Source organism: Geotrypetes seraphini, chromosome 13, assembly GCF_902459505.1.
Source record: "Geotrypetes seraphini chromosome 13, aGeoSer1.1, whole genome shotgun sequence".
Taxonomy (NCBI): Eukaryota; Metazoa; Chordata; class Amphibia; order Gymnophiona; family Dermophiidae; genus Geotrypetes; species Geotrypetes seraphini.
Window position 1 is genome coordinate 76481914 of NC_047096.1, and position 20454 is coordinate 76502367.

Sequence of the window (20454 nt, forward strand, 5' to 3'; positions counted from 1 at the left end):
GTTTCAACTGTTTATTAGTTTTATAATGTCATACAGAAAATGCATAAAGTGAAATACAATAAAATCCATAAAAGCACTTCAATTGTACATATGAAACATTAAGGGCTAACCCGGCCTGCGCTACGCGGAAAAACTAACGCCAGCTCAATGGAGGCATTAGAGTCTAGCGCCCGCGGCATTGTTGCGCCTGCTAAAACCGCTAGCACAGCTTAGTAAAAGGAGCCCTAAATCCGTTTCTTTCCACCCACTCTCCCTCCCAACTCCACTTTCTCATTTTTACTCTGGATACGCTTTCGGAACTTAAAAGTTGACAGGATCATATAAACTTTATTTAAAGATCTTTTTTGTAACGCTCCAATGGTCTCCAAATCTCCTTAGATTTCCTGGAATCAACTAGTTCCTCTGCTAATATTTTGTCAAATCGATAGTCCAAAAAAGAGTCTCCCATCAGAAAGGTAAATTTAATTGATCCCATTGTTTCCAATTCCTCAAATTGTTGCTTCTGAAGATGAATTACATAACCTTAAGTGGCATACCAAGGGGGGCGGTCCGCCCCGGGTGCGTGCCCCAAGGGGGTGAACAGCCGGCTACACTCCCTATTCTGCTGCTGCTGCTCTCCTTAACCAGCAGCAGCGGCAGTAAACAGGGGTGTCCATGGGTGCTCACTCTGGCGGTTCTTCACCTTCAGGCCAGCTCCCCTGCTCAAAGCCGCAGGCGTCGGCTCCTCGTGTGATCCGCAGCTGCGTCGGAAGCATTCCCTCTGATGTCATGATGTCAGAAAGTAGGCTTCCGACGCAGCTGCGGATCACATGAGGTGTAGACGCCCGCAGCTTTGAGCAGGGGAACCGGTAAGAAATGCTGGGCAGGAAAGAGAAATGTTGCTGCACAGGGAAGAAGGGGGGGGGGCGTAGAAATGTTGCTGCTGCACAGGGAAGGGGGAGTGTAGAAATGCTGCACAGGCAAGGGGGGGGAATGCTGCACAGACAAGGGGGAGAGAAATGCTCACTGCAGTGTTTAAGATGCTGCCTTTTCCTAGATACACTCTTGTGCGATATGTGGATTGTTACTAAAAATCATATTTTTCATATAGATGGGGGGGTGACAAAAAATGATGGGCTCCGGGTGTCACATATGCTAGGTACGCCACTGATAACCTTACAGCGATAAGATATTACAACGAAAGATATTAGTGTCTAACCCATAGTTTTCAGGCTCACTGAGATGAATACTGACACTCCCGATGCCGTTTAAGTCTAAGTTCAGCCCCATAGAGAGGGACATTCCTGTGGGACATGTGAGGGGTGGGACATTTTGGGATAAATAAATATCCAAGCAATGCCGGGTAATCTGCTATAATAGTTATAAATTCTTCTTGATAGAGACTCAAAGGTATGTACAAAAAGTAAACAAAAAAAAAAGCAGGGCTCTTGGGCTGGGAATTCTCCAAACCCCATGAAGGCCCTGACAGTTCTGATCTTAATTTGATTGGCCGAACAGCTTCTGCTTGTTGCCTGCTCAACCAATCAAATTCAGAAAAGGGCCTTCAGGGCCTTTAGGGGGTGGGGTGAATCCCCTGAAGGCTCTGACTGCCCTGGATGTAATCCTGCTTCTTGCAACCCTCTATCAGTCATACCATGGCATTCTAAATTTAATGGAGCTGGTGCAAACTCTTTGTGGTCAGACCATTGTATAAAGCATTATAGACCCTTCTGATCAGATTCAGCATCTTAATGGGTGGAGAGAGATTTCATAGCTGCCAGAGGTGACCAAAGCAGTTTTTTGAAGGTTCCCTGAACTTGCAAGATCAAAGTAAGCATTAAGTCCAGCAGGTTCTCAAGTTTCTTCAACTATGATTCTAAAAGTTCAGTTTTTAAAAGGGATATTGATAGCATGTGCTTGGCCACTGGGTTTCTTGCATTCCTGAATACTCTCGTCTGTTTGTTCTCTGATTATGCACTTATTAGACCCATGCACACTCACCTGCTGAGTCTCTTGGTACGACGGTGGAGGCACATTCTGTGTGGCCATCATTGTCAGAGCTGGTGCTGGGGACACATGTTGCATCATGGGATTGATTCACATCTAGAACTCTGTCATGAGTAGAAAGTGTAGTTTTAATTCCTAGGTAGTATGAAGTAAAGTGCTTCATATATAAATTTACTCTCAGGGGTACTTCAAAGGATGGGATTTTTAAATGTCCCTGATGAATATATATCAAATTCTTAAAACCAGCTATTAAATATTTAATTCAAACAAGTATTATCTGAATCAATTCAATTTTAATCTTATCTCCCACAGTTTGATTTCCCGGTAGACGTTGTGTTTCCTGCTTGTGCCGAACCCTGGGTCCCTGCTCGAGTCATGCTTAGTTTACTGGTAGGTGAAAGGTGTTTTAAAGGTTTTGGTGAGGTTTTTGTATGAATGAAAGGGAATGTATGTGAATTATTTTGTATTGTAGGTGAAGTTGTGATGTTGGTGAGCCTTGCAAACACAGCTCCTGAAGACGCCAGGTGGCGAAACACAGTCTTGTGTTGAGCTGAATGCTTTATGAACCGAAGAACAGGACCATCATGTGGACAGGCGGCTTTTCCGCAGCAGAGAAATTCCTACAATCACCATCAACCTCTTCTGAAGCAGTCTCCTTGGAGCAGCCATCAGGGTAGCGGCTGGAGCACAAGCAATATGTCGTGGGGAGGAATACACGGAAGAGACCATTGCAGAGCAGGAAATATGGGCATCCCTGGGACTATCAACCAAATCTCTCCCCTGAAGAAGCCCTTTTTCTGGGAACGTCATCGCTCCTCCAAAAACTTACTTGCTCCACTCCATCACTGACGCTGAAACCGTGGATTGAAGACAATGTTTTGATTTTATTTTTCTTTCCAGTTTTTGAATTATTTTAATCTCATTCATTGTTTTGCCACATGTTTTGTTTTATTTTTATCATTTAAATTTCCCCAGAATTCTATTGTTCAACGGTTCCTCCCTTCTGCATCTATTCCTATCTCTCCTCTCTTCAACCTTTCAAAGTCCTTTAGATCAATGTACTCTTGTTAGAATGTTTATTTTCTTATTTTTTCCTCTATCTCTATTTTTCACTTCTTCATTACTCTCCAGGTACTTTAGTTAGATTGTGAGCCTTCGGGACCGTAAGGGAATTTCTAAGTACCTATCTTACTTATAATTTTAATGCACCCATCAGTGTTCCCTCTAAGCGGGCGGGTGTTGTGAGCAAACTTTTTTCACTGTGAGCTAAAAATATCGGGCGCCAGCAAGTTATGAGCCAAATAAATATGTTGCTTTCTACCACAGAACTTCCTTACGTTTGTATGGAATCTATCCCCTTTCAACTTTAGAGAGTGCCCTCTCGTTCTCCCTGCCTTAGCTACTAAGTCTATTCCCTTCAGTACCTTGAATGTTTCTATCATGTCCCCTCTCAATCTCCTCTGCTCAAGGGAGAAGAGGCCCAGTTTCTCTAATCTTTCGCTGTACGGCAACTCCTCCAGCCCCTTAACCATTTTAGTTGCTCTTCTCTGGATCCTTTCGAGTAGTACCGTGTCCTTCTTAAAGTACCAGTGCTGGACGCAGTACTCCAGGTGAGGGCGTACCATGGCCCGGTACAGCAGCATGATAACCTTCTCTGTCTCTTCAGTCCAGCATCTGCCCCTTCCATTCACTGTCTGTCTTTCCCTGCCATCTCTCCTCCTGCCCCCCCCCACCCCCCAATTTGGTCTAGCATCCATCATCTTCCTTCTGTTCCCCTCATGGTCTGGCATCTCTATCCTTCCCTCCCCCCTGTGGTTTTTAGCATATCTCTCTTCTCATTTCCTCCACTCAGATCTGATCATTCTCTGCTCTCTCTTCCCTTTTCTTCTCTGGTCTTCCTTCTCTATTTTCTGCCTCCATCTAAATTAAATTCTTTCTTACTATTTAGTCCCGTTTCCCTCTTTTCACTGTGTCTACACACAGCTTGTCACCCCTTTCCCTCACCCCTCCATTATCTTACTATTTTCTTCCCCCTTTATTTATCTCCTCCTTCCATCCAGTATGTGTTCTTTCCCCACTTCCATTCAGCATCTGCTCTCCCTTCTCAACTGACATCCATCTGCCTTCTGCTCTCTCTCCCTTCTTCTCACTTCCATCATCTGTCCCCTTCTCTCTCTCTCTCATCTCCTCCATTCCATCATCTGCCCCTTCTCTCTCTCTCTCTCTCTCCCCCCCCCCAACTTCCATCATCTGCCCCCCTTCCCCTCACCTTTGTGGGTCACTTTCTTTCCCCTGAGGGTGGCTCATGTCACAGGGGAAGCTTTGGCCGAGCAGAACCGCTTGATTGACAGTGGAACTTACTTGATTGATGTCGATGCTGGGGCCCGTTGCCGTTTGAAGGAAAAAAAAAAAGGTGGAAAAAAGGAACCTGTAAAGGCGAGAGGAAGGGAAACCTCCAGGACAGCTGCTTTTTGCCCTCCTTCAGCGGCCCAAGAGTTCAGACCAGCAGCGGCAGCTCTGTATGCTTTTAACTTCGGCACAGAGCTGCCCCTAATCAATAGTTTAGCGCGGTTTCATGAGGCAGCCTCGGGGCCTTTGATAGCCGGCCCGCTTCGATGATGCGATGTGGGCCGGCCTAGCAAAGGCCCCGAGGCTGCCTTATGAAACCGCGCTAAACTATTGATTAGGGGCAGCTCTGTGCCGAAGTTAAAAGCATACACAGCTGCCGCTGCTGGTCTGGAGGTGCGGAGACAAGGCAGGAGGCAAACGCGGTGGAAGGCAGGAGTCCCGGCGAAGGCAGGAGTCCCGGCACAGCGACTGCAACAGGAAGTTGCAAGTCAGCTGACGCCGGCCTTTCGTTGCGGCGGGGACCGAATCCTTCACGGACCGGCAAGATTTTGTTTGCGGACCGGCGGTTGAAGAACTGTGCTCTACACTGTGTGCGCTGTGACGAGAAACTTGTGCGCTGCGAGGTAATATTTTGTGCGTCAGCGCACCCCAGCGCAGCTTAGCGGGAACGCTGAAAATTTGTCCCTAATGTATATTTTCTGTAAACCGCTTAGAACCTAACGGATTAGCGGTATATAAGAAATAAATTATATTACATTACAGAGGGGCCTGCCGATCGCGTTTAAAGAAACTGTGATTTTCACGTGCTAGACTGTTGTGCAAATCTCAGCTTGAAGCCTCTCTGACTAGATGAACTTGGACTAATGAACTCATGAACTAACCAAGATCCAGTTTTGGATAAAAGTAATCACAATGACTGTAGTATGTGTGCGAAAGTTGGGAAGTGAGTGTGAGTGATGGGGATTAGGTTCACTGACTAGATTATTTTGATGTTTATTAATAAATTAAGTATTGGTAAGTTGTAAAAGTACTGTAATGAAATGAACTGTGGGAGATAAGATTAAAACTGAATTGATTCAGATAATACTTGTTTGTATTAAATATTTAATAGCCGGTTTTAAGAATTTGAGTTATCCAATAGGCAGCTTTTTAATTAACTGAAAAAACACCCCCAAGCTTAGGCTAGAGAGATTTGCATATAATGGAGGCGACAGGCAAGCAAATCTCTCTCATGCACATTCATTAGGGATATTTTGAAAACCCAACTGGACTGTGGACCCCAACAGGTTTATTTTATTTATTTAAGTAATTTGAGTATCCCTGCTTTAGGTGGAATTGGGGCATACTCTTTTACCCAGAAAAAGTCATAATTCAAATATCTGGTGGAAATGTAGGTGCGTATAAGTACAACCAATGCTGCTGAGAAATGGAATGAAGGGAAATCCTAATCAAAACATAAAAACATTCCATGTAATAGTTTCCATAGTCCTTACATGGTTCAATCTCAGAATATCACACTTAAAGCAGGGGTGTCAAAGTCCCTCCTCAAGGGCCGCCATCCAGTCGGGTTTTCAGGATTTCCCCCAATGAATATGTATGAGATCTATTTGCATGCACTGCTTTCATTGTATGCTAACAGATCTCATGCATATTCATTGGGGAAATCCTGAAAACCCGACTGGATGGCGGCCCTCGAGGAGGGACTTTGACACCCCTGACTTAAAGAAAATATCAAACAGAAAGGAAAAGCCTTAGAAAGCATCCTGATTCTTGCAGTGCTCTTCTTTCTCACTCATCTGCAAACTCCTTCCTAAAAACAGACTTTATAAGGTTAATATTCAACTGGTGACAGTGTTGGCCCCTTCAGTGTCTTATGTGGGATAAGACACTGAAGGGGCCAGGACCCACATAACATAACATAAAAAACAATTTCTAGACTGTATAATCATTCGAAACATCGAAACATGATGGCAGATAAAGGCCAAATGGCCCATCTAGTCTGCCGATCCTCTCCCTATTGGCTATGACTCTCTTAACATTTGCATCTCCTCTTCCTATAGGCTAAGGCTCTGTGCACCTGCATTGTGAGGTCATAGAGCTGCCCATCCGCAGTAACCATTATCTCTTTTTCTCTCCGAAAGATCCCACGTGCCTATCCCAGGCCCTCTTGAATTCAGACAGAGTCTCTGTCTCCATCACCTCTTCTGGGAGACTGTTCCACACATCTACCACCCTTTCTGTAAAAAAGTATTTCCTTAGATTACTCCGAAGCCTATCACCTCTTAACTTCATCTTATGCCCTCTCATTGCAGAGTTTCCTTTCAAATGAAAGAGACTTGACTCATGTGCGTTTATATTATATAGGTATTTGAACGTCTCTATCATATCTCCCCTCTCCTGCCTTTCCTCCAAAGTATAGAGATTGAGATCTTTAAGTTTGTCCCCATTCGCCTTATCACGAAGACCACATACCATTTTAGTAGCCTTCCTCTGGACCAACTCCACCCTTTTTATATCTTTTTGAAGGTGTGGCCTCCAGAATTGTACACAATATTCTAAATGAGGTCTCACCAAAGTCTTATACGGTTTTATATGGTTAATAAAAGATTAGGCTAAGCAATGCATCAATGAAAACAAAAAGAGAAGAAGAATCAAGGGCCCAGGAACAAATAGGAGACAGAAGTAGAAAACAAAAATTTGAAATCCTTGTCCCACTCACCTCAATCACGTTCTGGATCCCTCCTCCACCCCCCAACATAACAAGCTCTGTTCCCACACATTCTGCCTACTTTTCTTAGATGAATATTTGTATAACTGGGCAATCATTGGTAATATTTGTGGGATTAGAATAAATACGAGTTACTGATTTGACACCTAAATTAGGAAGATACACATGCAATTATGTATTCTATCATTCACATGTGTAACTGACCACACTCTGCTCAAACTTCACCTTGTAAAATATATGCCAATTGAGATAAGTTAGTGATAGCTATTGTACCTCCTGCTTCCTTATGGGCAGGTGAATGGATTGAATCACTGCTGTAATGCTTCTATATCCTAGACTGAAAAGAGCTAGAAAGGAACATTAAAGACAAAAAGGGCTAGATACATAAGAACTGCCAAAATGGGACAGACCAAAGGTCCATCAAGTCCAGCATCCTGTTTCCAACGGTGGCCAACCCAAGTACCTGGCAGAAACCCAAACAGTAGCAACATTCCAGAGCAAAGATTGTGATGTTATAATGCTTCATTCCACCAGTGCCTAAGAGCCAACCTCATCAGTGATGTCACAATGGCTTGACTCACCATTACTTTGGTCCGGTCCAGTCCTAGTGAGCCAGCAATAGCACTAATGTCCCTCCCTGACGAAGAGACGAAACCTAGGTCGGGGGGACTGGGACCATAGGCTGAACGGTACAAGCAGAGAAAAGTTTTAACGTCACATCACATGGTTCAATTTGTTTTGAACGAGGATTAACATTTCCAACTACCACCTGGCAAAGATAAGTACATCTTCTTTTCCTACAATTACAGGTGGTTAGGGGACTGTGAAGGCTATGATGGTCCCCTTGTTAACCTCGTTTTAGTGATAACACTACAAACACAGGTTATAAGGTCTGAACACTTCACATTTCTAATTAGGATATTATCTATGATTTATTTTCACATAATAGCTGTGATTATTTAAATTATTATTGACTCACCTAAGAACATAAGAACTGACATACTGGGACATACCGAAGGTCCATCAAGCCCAGTATCCTGTTTCCAAAAGTGGACAACCAAAGTCCCAAGTACCTACTAGCTAGATGCCAAATAGTAAAATAGATTTTAGGCTGCTTATCCTAGGAATAAGCGGTGGATTTCCCCAAGCCATCTCAATCATGGCCTATTGACTTCTCTTTTAGGAAATTATCCAAATCTTTTTTAAATCCCGCTAAGCTAACTGATTTCACCACATTCTCCAGCAACGAATTCCAGAGTTTAATTACACGTTGTGTGAAGAAATATTTTCTCCAGCTTGTTTTAAATCTCCTACTTAGTAGCTTCATCGCATGTCCTCTAGTCTAGTATTTTGGGAAAAAGTGAGCAAGAGATTCATATCTACCTTTTCCACTCCACTCAGTATTTTATAGACCTCTATCATATCAGCCTTGAACCGTCTCTTCTCCAAGCTGAAGAGCCCTAGCCACTTTAGCCTTTCCTCATAGGGAAGTTCTACCCTCCCTTTTATCATTTTTGCTGCTCTTCTATGTACTTTTTCTAATTCTGCTATATTTCTTTTGAGATACGGTGACCACAACTGCACACAGTATTCAAGGTGCAGCCGTACCATATAGCAATACAAGAGCATTATAACATTTTCATCTTTGTTTTCCATTCCTCTCCTGATTCCTGATAGAGAATGACATGGTGACAAAATTCATCACCGTTCCCGTCCCCGTGGATAACCGCGGGAAATAATCCCATGTCATTTTCTAGTGTCTATTTCAACCTCGGTCCTTCTACACCAGCATTCTTCAGAGCAAAGCTTGCGGGTCAGTGGTTGTGGCCATTCATACTCTGATTCTTCCCTCTCTCCTTAAAGAATGACATGAAGATGGCTTCCCGCGGTTATCCGCAGGGACGGGAACAGTGATGAATTTTGTCACCGTGTCATTCTCTAATTCCTGACATTCTATCTGCTTTCTTAGCAGCTGCCACACACTGAGCTGAGGGTTTCAACGTATCCTCAACAATGATACCCAGATCCTTTGCCTATAAATGATGCCCAATGATAGGCACCAAAATGCTACATGCTAAGCCAGTATTCTGTAATGATGCTCTGCACAGAACAACCTTTATAGGATAGTAGGTTAGCGCAAATTCAGGGCCCGATTCTATAAATGGCACCTAAAACTTAGGCAATGAGTAAAGTGGCGCTTAGGTGTGGTTCTATAAAAGTTAGGCGTACTTTATAGAATCGCACCTAGCGACACCTAAAGTAGGTTAAAGCATCAACAGGCATCATAATCTTAGGCACCCCTTAGGCCAGGGTTTTCTTGGCCTAAATGAGAGCACCTAAGTTAGGCGCCTGTGGCATCTAAGTCCAAAACGGGCGTCTAGATGAAAAACACGCCCACAATCTACCTCCTAACTACATGTACTTTCTGGTAGGTGTTTTGGATTGGCGCCTACATCAAAGTGGTAGGCGCCATGGTAGGCACCTACCATCCAATTAAAGCCAATTACAAGTGGTTAATAGCCAATTCTTGGTGCCGATTGAGCTTTTTAAACAAGTAAGTTAGACCGATTTAGACCCCTAAATGTAGGCGCCATTTATAGAATTTGGGCCTTGGCGTCTAACTCTGAGCGCGAGCGCTTATGCCTGCCAAAAGCTGGTGTAAATCTTCATGCCCAAATGTTAGCAGTTAGGCGCGCAAATACAGGTATTCCATGACATCACGCCTTATTTCGAAGAATACTCCTGACAAACCCACGCTCCTCCCACAGCCACGCACCCTCTGAAGTCGTACGCTATGAAATCTAAGCACACATGGCTTGCATGCTCCTTATGTTTTTCTCCTTCATCGTTTTCTTTCCTATATCAATAGTAGTTCTTCCCATTTTCCTTTCATTTTAAAGCCTACCTTTGTCCGAAGTAGGTCACTGTCTCCCAAACAAATTGTTTGTCTTCCCCATTTTATTGAACGCCGCTTTGAAATTCTAGAAATGCGATTTTATCAAATTTTTACATAAACTTGAAACACTGAATAGGGCAAATCCACGTATAATTGCCAATTACTGATTGCTAGCGCCTAATTAGCTTATTAGTTTACTTGTGGGTCTTTAATCTGCAACCTATACAGATCCAGTGGAAAAAACTAAAGAAGAATTACATTCCTCCCTCCGTATTCGTGGTGGTTACGGGCGGAACATAGCCGCGAATATGGAAAAACCGCAAATAACTTTTTATATGTGATTTGCGTTTTTTTGTAACAGCCACCTTTTCTACTATTGAAACCGCGGATAACAGGAAAGCAGAGATTTTCAGCGATTTTTAGGCTGATAGCAGGCCAGCAGTGATTTTCTCCATGCATGCTGGGAAGCAACGATTTTGAGGGTGAAAGATTTGAAGCAGCGATTTTATGGGTGAATGCTGGTAAGCGCTAAACTTTTTTATCGGTACAGTAAAGTACAGGTACTTTACTCATGATGTAATTTTGGGGGGAGGAGTCAGCATCTGAAAAATCGTGAATTAGCGAAACCGCGAGTGCTGAAACCGCGAATACGGAAGGGGAAGTGTACAAACAATACCAGAAAGGAAGAAACAAAATAATATAGCAGGCAAGCTGAGATACCAAGGCATATAAATTTCAGAGTGCAGTAGACTTCATTTGCCTTCTAGGATCTCCCAAGCGTGTCACAGAGCAGTGGGGCTCAAGAAGCCATAATAAAGGAGAAACAGTGAAAGATAAAGCAATAGCACTGAAGTATAGAAAAGGCTTTTTCTGTGTCATCTGAGGTACAGGGTTTGGTTCCCCCCCCCGTTTTTGCTCACACTTCAGCAACATTACGAGTCAGTGCTGACTGCTTCGATCAGGAGCATTACCAGAAAAAGAAATTATAAAAATAAAAATGATAAACGTACATATTTGAATAAACAGGCTAGAAAACTAATGAGCTCGTTATAGTCGAGCTCATTAGAACTTGTTGACATTAAACCCATTAAACCAATTAACATTCCACTAATGGTGCAACGGCTTCCTTTGGGGTGGCACCAAGAGGTTTATTCTACCTTTGGTAATTGGTCTATGTATTCCATAGAGACTATCCCTTAACAATGGAATTAGAGATGGACCAACCCTTCTCAAGAAAATAAATACAAAGACTAATTGTGAAATCACTAGGCTTCCAGTCTAGCCAAAACAAGTGAGACTCAACCTCCCAGATGAGAAAAGCTGCTCTTGGCTCCTTAATTTTCCTTTCTCCAGCCACTGCAGACCTGAATGGTCCACATATCTACATTTCACTAGCAAATTTTTTGAATACAGATATCAGGCCTGCTTTCCCGTAATTTTCATGAGCTCTCCTACCAGCTAGGACCATAGCATCTGGACAGGCCAAATCATTCCTGTTTCTATACTTCTTTATGACTTGCAGATCAAAGTTCGGTAGCAAAACATAAATGCCCGGCTTCTCTAAACGCTGCCGTTATTGGCAGCTGTCTTAAAAGTGGCTGCTTATCGCATGCCAATCACGCAACAGTGTCGTTTAGAAAATCGCACCTCCGGAAAAGGTAAGCACTGGAAATACAGGCCAGGGTTTTCAAGGTCTACATTTCTGACGCCTACCTTTGATGTGAATCTCGCCTCCGGATGCTCCTACCGGTCCGTAACGCCACTTCTAGCGTTAGCCACGCCTACAGTGGCGTTAGGCACCTCTGGAAGTATGATTCTGGCACCATCTGTTTAGGCATTGGTAGGCGCTTTGAAATTTTATTTAAGTACCTTTGCAAATGGCATTTCCCTCTTGACTTAGATGCCTGTAGGGTGTCTACCGGTGCCTATGTTAAGGTGCCGTTTGTAGAATTTCCCCCCCACTCTAGTGTTTGGTGTAGTGGTTAAAGCTACAGTCTCGGCACCCTGAGGTTGTGGGTTCAAGCCCACGCTGCTCTTTGTGACCCTGGACAAGTCATTTAATCCCCCCATTGCCCCAGGTACATTAGAGAGATTGTGAACCTGCCAGGACAGATAGGGAAAAATGCTTGAGGACCTGAATAAATTCATGTAAACCGTTCTGAGCTCTCCCGGGAGAATGGTATAGAAAATTGAGTGAATAAATAAATAAATGTTTATATATAATGAAAGTTGTCTCAGCAGTTTGCATTCAGGTACTCAAGCATATTTCCCTATCTGTCCTGGCGGGCTCACAATCTACCTGACTTACCTGGTGCAACGGAGGATTAAGTGACTTGCCCAGAGTGACAAGGAGCAGCCCAAGGCTTGAACCCACAACCTCAGGGTGCTGAGGCTATAGCTCTAAGCACTAGGCCACTCCTAGCGGAGGGATATTATGAAGAGAGGAGGAACACCCAAAGGCCAATAAGGAAAAAACATACCCCACCCCCTACACACACACTTTTTTTTAAAAACCACAGCACGGTTTTTAGCGCTGGAATTCTATGAGCGTCAAAACTGTTACTGCCGCGGCTAAAAACCGCACTACGGTTTTGTAAAAGGGAGAGGGGGGATAACTGCCTCACATATACTTTTGTAACTAACAGCGCTAAACTTTTATTATTAAAACTAGGGCCGTATCAGACATTTGTACTTGATTCTATTGGCCCTGAATAGTGCCCTGGGATCTTTTCCAGATAAGCCCCGCCCCTAATGGAAAAAATGGATGCGCCGAAAGTTAAGCCCCGCCACCTTTTGCCGGCGCACGCAACCTTAACCAGTGAAGTTCTCAGCACAACGGCCCCACAACGCGGCGCGATGTGTATAAAGTAAAGTGTGGGGGGGGTCCCCCCCCACGCCCCCCTGTCGGAGCACCCAAAAAAGATTATAAAAAAGAGGATATGAAACTTAACATTATAAAAAAATAGGATAAACTGTCGACCATTTTTTTTTAAGGGCTCCGACGGGGGTGGGACCCCCCACTTTACTTTCTACAGATTGCGCCTCTTTTTTATAATTTTTTTTGGGTGGCGGGGGTTAACTTTTTGGCGGGGCTTATCTGGAAAAGATCCGTGCCCTGAATACATTATTCGTATTCGGTTAAATAGTGATTTAAATTCAAATACAAATAATCCAGCGCTCTACTGTGCTCAATCCTATTGAAATAAACACTTGATCTCAGATTTCGTGCTGCTCCTTTTATTATTTCTTATGTTAAAGCTCAATGCCCTTTATTTTTTATTCTGTATTCATATTTGGCTGAATAATATTTTTCATTATTTGTACTTGACTGAATAGTAAATTATGCTATTCAGTGGAGCTCTAAAAATAACAAGAGACTGTAGCTAGCAGTTTCCTCTTTAATACTGGACCCTCTATTGATTATTTTTTTTTTTTATGGTACAGCAAACAGAAGTTACATTGTCTCACATTTTAAAAGGAGATGTCACCCTCAATAGTGACCCCACCCCACTGCATATCACATGTTTCAAATCTTATATCGAAATGTTGTTGGAAACAAGACTTCTCAATGGTTCATAGACAACGGTGCGAAAGACAAAGGCGCGCCCGGACAATTGAGTGCAGCGCGGAGGCGTGCGCCGCTCTAAATTACTGTTTTTAGGGGGCGTGGAGGGGGAATACCCCACTTTACTTAATAGACATTGCGCCGCGTTGTGGGGGCGTTGGGGGGTTGTAACCCCCCACATTTTACTGAAAACTTCACTTTTTCCCTGTTTTTAGGGAAAAAGTTAAGTTTACAGTAAAATGTGGAGGGTTACAACCCTCCAAAACCCCCATAACGCCGGCGTGATGTCTATTAAGTAAAGTGGGGGGGGTTCCCCAACAAAACCCCCCGTCGGAGCCCCTAAAAACAGTAATTTTGGGCGGCGCGCGCCTCCGCGCTGTGCTCAATTGTCCGGGCGCGCCTTTGTCTTTCGCGCCGTTATCTATGAACCTATTTTATGTATGTAACTTTTTGTAAACTGTTTTGGGAAAAAACAGTATAGAAATGTTAAAAATAAAAAAATAAACCTCTTTGCCTGTCTTATAAACAAAGAACATCTTTCTACAGCCTCGGATGTTGCTGAAACAACTCCATTATCATGCCAGTGCTCACTCAATAATTCAGCTTATTCCAAAAATCTTCTGATCCAATGTACTAAAATCATTTTCTTGGCAATCAAAAACCTTGAAGCGGCGTCCATAGGTTCAATAACAAACACAACCAGTAGCAACAAAAGTATATACAATTTGTCCTATATTCCAAGGGAAAAGGATTTGATATACCACCTTTCTATGATTATAGTGAAAGTGGTTTACTTATTACATAACATAACATAAAATTGTATTTATACACCGCTATACACCTGGTAGTTCGATGTGGTTAACAGAATTATCTAAAGGATGAACAAAACCAGCACGTAGTACAAGAACAGTGATATAAAGGCTGGTTATACACGGATGATATACCAAGTGATGTTCTCTTTTCTGCACATAAAGGTTCGTGAAACTGGTGCTCCCATTGGAGTGCCAGCAAATGTGAGGGGCCACTGAAAAATTCTCAACCCAACCAAGAAGAGGCCAAGAAACCCACAAGCCACTCTACACCCCTCCTGGCAGGAGCTGTAGTGAGACTTGAATCTGGCTCCCCTGATTTTTAGGCCACTGCCCATTAAATTACTTGGAGCCAGCAAGCCACCAATATTTAGTGGTATTTAATTGAATGTTGGCAAAGAATTGCCATTTTTGAGCCTGGCTGCACAGCAAATTATCGGGACGGAGCCAGGAGTCATGTGGGTATTAGCTAACCGGGTGAATTTAGGCCTCCCTCCATGGCTTCCTCTGCACAGTGGCTATTGTGGTCTCTAGCAGAACCCTTGAGGAACTACTAAACCAGTGTCTGAGTTCAAAGAAGCGTGGGATGAACACAAAGGATCTAGAATCAGAAAATAATATTAAATATTTAGCTAAGGCCAGTACTGGGCAGACTTGCATGGTCTGTATATGGCCATTTGGGGAAGGATGGGCTGGAGAGGGCTTCAATGGCTGGGAGGGTGTAGATGGGATGAAGTAGGTTTTAATGGAGATTTTGGCAGTTGGAACCCAAGCACAGTACCGGGTAGAGCTTTGGATTCTTGCCCAGAAATAGCTAAGAAGAAAAAATTAAAAAAATTTAAATTGAATCAGGTTGGGACCATTCGAGTCTTTATCTCCATCATCTACTATGTTACTATGTCTCTCAAACTGTGTGCCATGGCACAGTGGTATACCCCAAAGAGATTCTAGGACAGCTTCATCGACTTGTCGATCAGAACTTCCAAGTCCCTTTCCTGAGAGATCTCTCCAAGTACCTTCCCAGACATCCTGTATTTGTGCAGGAGATTTTTGTTACCGACATGTATCACGTCGGAGAGAAGGTTCCGGGTCAGCTATGCAGAGTGTGAGTCACTGCTTGTGCCTCTGCACAGAGTGCTGCTGAGTGAGGAGGGAGCCAGTCCGGCTCCAACAAAGTAACAGAGTCGGCTTCGTGGGGTGGAAGCGTGGTGCAGCGGGCGGGAAGCTAAGCAGGCAGGGAGGGATCACCGCCGGCGGCCAGGCCACGTAAACCCAAGGGTATGCGTATCGCGTGTTGAGAAACACTGCTCTAAACAGCACTATCACGTGACTGACACACGATCAGCGGCCACTTTTAAGGTGCCCACCAACCATGGCACCGTTTACAGACTCTGGGCCTGTCTGAGCCTTTTGCTTCCTCTGCAAGAGGAAGCGCAAAAGGCACCCCTTATTACTCTAGCAATCATCAGACATGTTTGAAATGTCACATGTATCCCTCTCCCCAATACTGTACTGTCACAACCTGATCATTTTTACAGTTGCATCCAGAGAACCACCATTATACACGACAACCAGTGTAGAAATCAAGCAAAAGAGAGAGGGGAGGAAAGGCAGAAAAGGTGAAGAGGTGAAAAGGAAGAATAAAAGGAAATCATAGACAAGAAGAAGATATAAACAGTGGCATAGTAAGGGGGTGAGGGGGCTGCCTGCCCTGCGCGCTGCACCCTTCCTCCTCTCCGTCCCCTCACTGCCACACGCATGCTCCGTTTCCCTTCCCCCATACTTCTGTAATGTTCCTGGCATGAGCAGCAACCCCCAACCTATTGTCAAACCTGTGTCGGCTCTTCTTCTGACCTCACTTCCTGGAGCCCACCCCTAGGAAATGACATCAGAGGGAGAGCCTACGCAGGCGCAACAGTGGGTTGGGGGTTGCTGCTCATGGCAGGAACATTTCAGAGGTACGGGGGCAGGGAAGCGGCGTGGAAGCATGGCGATGGGGAGGCGGGGAAGGAGACGCCTCTCACCCTCTCTACGCCACTGGATACAAATGAAAGGAAACAGGAGAAGCGGAAGAAAAGGAAGTGAAGAATGAAGAAAGCCGAGAAAGAAAGACCAGGAAACGATGCTGGTTGTTGAATGAGAAAGACAAATGTCTCCAGCCGCTGCTTTACTCCATCATTCTGCCACCCACCCCAATACACACCTGCACGCACGCACATACATAACCACAGAATAGTCAAACAGACACTATAAATAAATGCTAGCAGAGGAATGTCCGCTTTGTTTGAGAGAGTTTGGCAGTTTGAGTCTACCTGCAGCCATCTGTCTTCTTGATTATGGTGTAAACCTGTCACTGATTTCATGAGGCCTTTAGATTTATAGTTGGAAAGAAAAAATAAATAAATAAATATACAAGTTTCACAATTCAAAAAAAAAAAATCTAACTGCAGTGTAAGGTTCCCCTGTGATCCAAACTGCTTGAACAGACACTAAGGCTCGGATTCTCTAACTGGCACCGTTGCTGGCGGCCGCCAATCATGTGTCAATCACACGACGGCACCAGTTAGAGAATCGCGCCTCCGGCAAAGGCAGGTGCTGAAAATGTAGGCCAGGGTTTCCCAGGCCTAAATTTCTGATTCGCACCTACACAGGCACTTTACATTACATTAGTGTCTTCTATTCCGCCAATACCTTTTGGTCCTAGGCGGATTACAAAAGAATTGGTCTGGGAATACCCAATGAGATTACAAGATAATTAGAAGATTACAAGATAGATAATAATAAATAATAATAATAATAACAACTTTATTTTTGTATACCGCAGTACCACAAACAGTTCAGAGCGGTTTACAATGCAGGGGACTGTACATTTTCAGCATAGGTGTTTATACAGCGAAAATACAATGCAAATTTACAATGCAAGAGACTGTATATATACAGCAAAGATATTTATACGGTGAAAATACAGTGCGAGAGACTTATAGAGCAAGATACAATGCAAGAGACTGTATAATGCGGTTGAAGCGGTTTACTATGCAAAGATAGTTGTACATATGTAGCGAGGATACAGGGTGGTGAATGACAAGAAAATGCAACCAGTATCAATTACAGGAGGGTGCCGAGAGGGGAGGGGTAAGTCAGGAGGATGGGAGTATTGGATTGAGGGGGAGGAAAGGAGAGATCGGGGGCGGAGAGGAGAGGTGGTTAATTGGAGGGGAGGGGCTAGAGAAATTTATCATGGGAGCTAAGATTTGAGAGATTTCCTGAAGGATGAGTAAGATGGGGCAGATGAGATGAGGGTGGTCAGGCAATCTGTCCATCTGCCAGCTTGGAATGAGAGAGTTCTATTAAGGAATCTTTTGTAGGTGCATCCCTTTGGGGATGGGTAGGTAAACAGATAGGCATTGCGCGTGCGATTGGTGCCTGGGAACGCAAAGTGGTGAGTGGTGGTCAGATAGTCAGAAGAAGCATTGGGGTCCGGGAATATATTGAGAAGGTTAGTTTGACTTGACAAATTTCCTGAATAACTTGGTTTTTAATTCTCTCCTAACGTCACTTCCGGAATTAGCCATGCCTACATTGGAATTAGGCGCTATAAAACGCCTGTGGAGGTGTGATTCCAGTGCCAATTTTTTTAGTTGCCAGTAGGTGCCTCAAAACTTGGTTTAAAATGTTGTTTTGTGGAAAGTTACTAATTACTAATGCTTCCTTGAGTTCCATCATATGATGTTGACAGATGAGCCATGCTAACTCTTGTCCTACTGATCATTCAATGAAGGTACATTCACCATTCTTCAGGCTTGCATTGCTCACAATAGTATTAAACACCAATCCCCAGACTCATCTCCAAAGACTCCACTCATCCAGTATTGTGAGACAGGCTTCATCTTACTGTGTGTCAGTTCCATGGCCAATTTTTGGAACTCCAAGTAACCTCTCTTCTCCATTGCCAGTGACAATGCAGAGTGTGGTGCAGTGGTTAGAGCTACAGCCTCAGCACCCTGAGGTTGTGGGTTCAAACCCGTACTGCTCCCTGTGACCCTGTGCAAGTCACTTAATCCTCCCCCAGGTACATTAGATAGATTGTGAACCTACCAGGACAGAGAGGGAAAATGCTTGAATACCTGATTTGTAACTAGTTCTGAGCTTCTTTGGGAGGATGGGCTAAACATCTCCAGATGTTCTTGCTGAGTTCTTTAAAAATAAAATTATTCAGTTAAGATCAAGTTTTTGTCCACTGATTAAAAATGATGTAAGTGTTTGTGTACAGGAATGTGCCTCAAATTTTTTTTTTTTAGTTCAGAGCAAATGTTTCTCGTGGCACATTATAAATGAAATTATAAAATTTCAAAACCAAGAAAAAATTAAATTTGAAAGTTATTTATTTAAAGTTCTTTAAGCTATGTATGGTATTTGCAATAATGGTGAAACTAAAGTAGATAGAACTGCTAATCAATGTGATGGATGTGCTTGTTTTTGAGTACAAAACGTGGCTCGATAGTCAACAAGCAAACACGCATTTCATCATCCACCAGCTGCAGCAGTTCTCTTTTTTTTTGTCAATTTAATTTCTGTCAGAGCTGAAAATCCAAATTCGCAAAGATAAGAAGATCGAAACGTAAACAAAGCCATCATTGATTTGTTGCTCAAGTTAGGATAACGCCTGCATAAAAAAATAAAACTAAAATTACTTGCCGTTAGTTTTCAAGGACCAATCACGCCAAAGAATGATGCTTATCTGGGCGATTGTACCCTTACACATACAGACACTCATAATATTACATTGCAAATATTGACAGACTCTTGCATACACGACATTCTAGTGTATACTTATGAAGGGAATTTTAAAAAATAAAGTAAAATTCTGGAATCTCTTGTGGCACACCTGGAATCTCTTCGGGGTACACCACTGTGCCATGGCACACAGTTTGAGAGACGCTGCTGTACAGGCTCCCTTGTAGGCTTTTTATGAAGCACTGAGATGCCGATTCCTAACACTTACATAAGGGCCTTCCTTCTATCACAATAAATCAGCAATGCCATAGGCTCGATGTACACTGCTTAGAAAATACAAACAGCATGCCTGAAACAGAATGTAGGCCCCAGCAGATTTCACAAGGCCTTTATTTTTCCTCTTGTACACTGCAGGGTTATCAGTGGAACTGCAGAACCTCCTACAGCTCTGTACATAGCATAAAGAGCTAAGTCTCTCTTAAATTATGCCCTGCAGTCAGAATGAGCTGTATAACAGCACAACACAGTGTTATCTGTGATCCCAGAGTGGCAGCAGAGAGACAGAAATAGGGAGAGAAAATGGTTGCTACCCTGGGATAATTCTCTAACACCTCAGAGTGGGTGTAAATTAAAGAAAGCCAGTACCAAAGTGTGGTGTAAAACTGACAGCCTCCTCAGTAAGATCTATCTTTGTTATTGTTTGGGTGTAACAGCACCATTCAAATATGATACATGTAGAAGGGCATTTTAGAGAGGATGACTGAACCGGAAACCAGACGGTTTTGAGTGGCTCCAGAAGATCATAGCTGCCGACAAGTGTCCATTCTGGATGACGTACCAGTAGGGGACATTTGAATTTCTGCTAGTGTTTCAGAACAGGATCTGCTGACAGAGCCCGTTCGAAAACACTTGTCCATGGCCAGCCGCATACAGAGGAACCAACATTTTAGAAAAAAAAGTCCAAAATAGGGATGGCCAGAAATCTGCCACAAGATAAACCACAAAGAGTAGAGTTGAATACTGTATCTTCAAAAGCGATTTAGTTCTTAATTAACATTAGACTGTATATCCTTCTTGATTGCAAGTTATGAAAGAGAGGGAAAAAGACCTCATACACCCTTTAGATCACATCAATAGCCAAAGCTGACCAAATATATGGGTCATATTGTAATCATAGGCCATAAAAAACCCTCTTATCTTTTTCAAAATGGTATAAATATTATTTCTCAAAATCCAAATGAAATTTATAAAACCTATCTTTGGTTGGAATATCCTGATCTGCCACGTACAATAGATGTTCCTTTCACAATACATGAATGAATTTGAAACAGCAACATAGACATTCATAATGACAAAAGCAGTCATGCAACCCTACTCATATGCATTC

At 43.3% G+C, this 20454-nt stretch overlaps 1 protein-coding gene across 16 annotated transcripts in view; it reads right to left on the bottom strand.

Moving 5' to 3' along the window:
- The window catches only part of PKNOX2 (PBX/knotted 1 homeobox 2), a 424329-nt gene that overhangs the window by 126312 nt on the left and 277563 nt on the right, over positions 1–20454 (bottom strand). For 13 of the 16 annotated variants that reach the window (XM_033918096.1, XM_033918094.1, XM_033918101.1 and 10 more), the window contains one exon: positions 1981–2090. The exons of 1 other annotated variant lie outside the window; for it this stretch is intronic. In XM_033918096.1, the coding sequence (XP_033773987.1) occupies positions 1981–2067 (87 nt within the window). In that variant the 5' untranslated portion in view covers positions 2068–2090. Of the gene's footprint in view, positions 1–1980; positions 2091–7644; positions 7664–20454 lie in introns of those variants that run through there. 2 more of the 16 variants (XM_033918100.1, XM_033918109.1) reach the window with 2 other exon arrangements.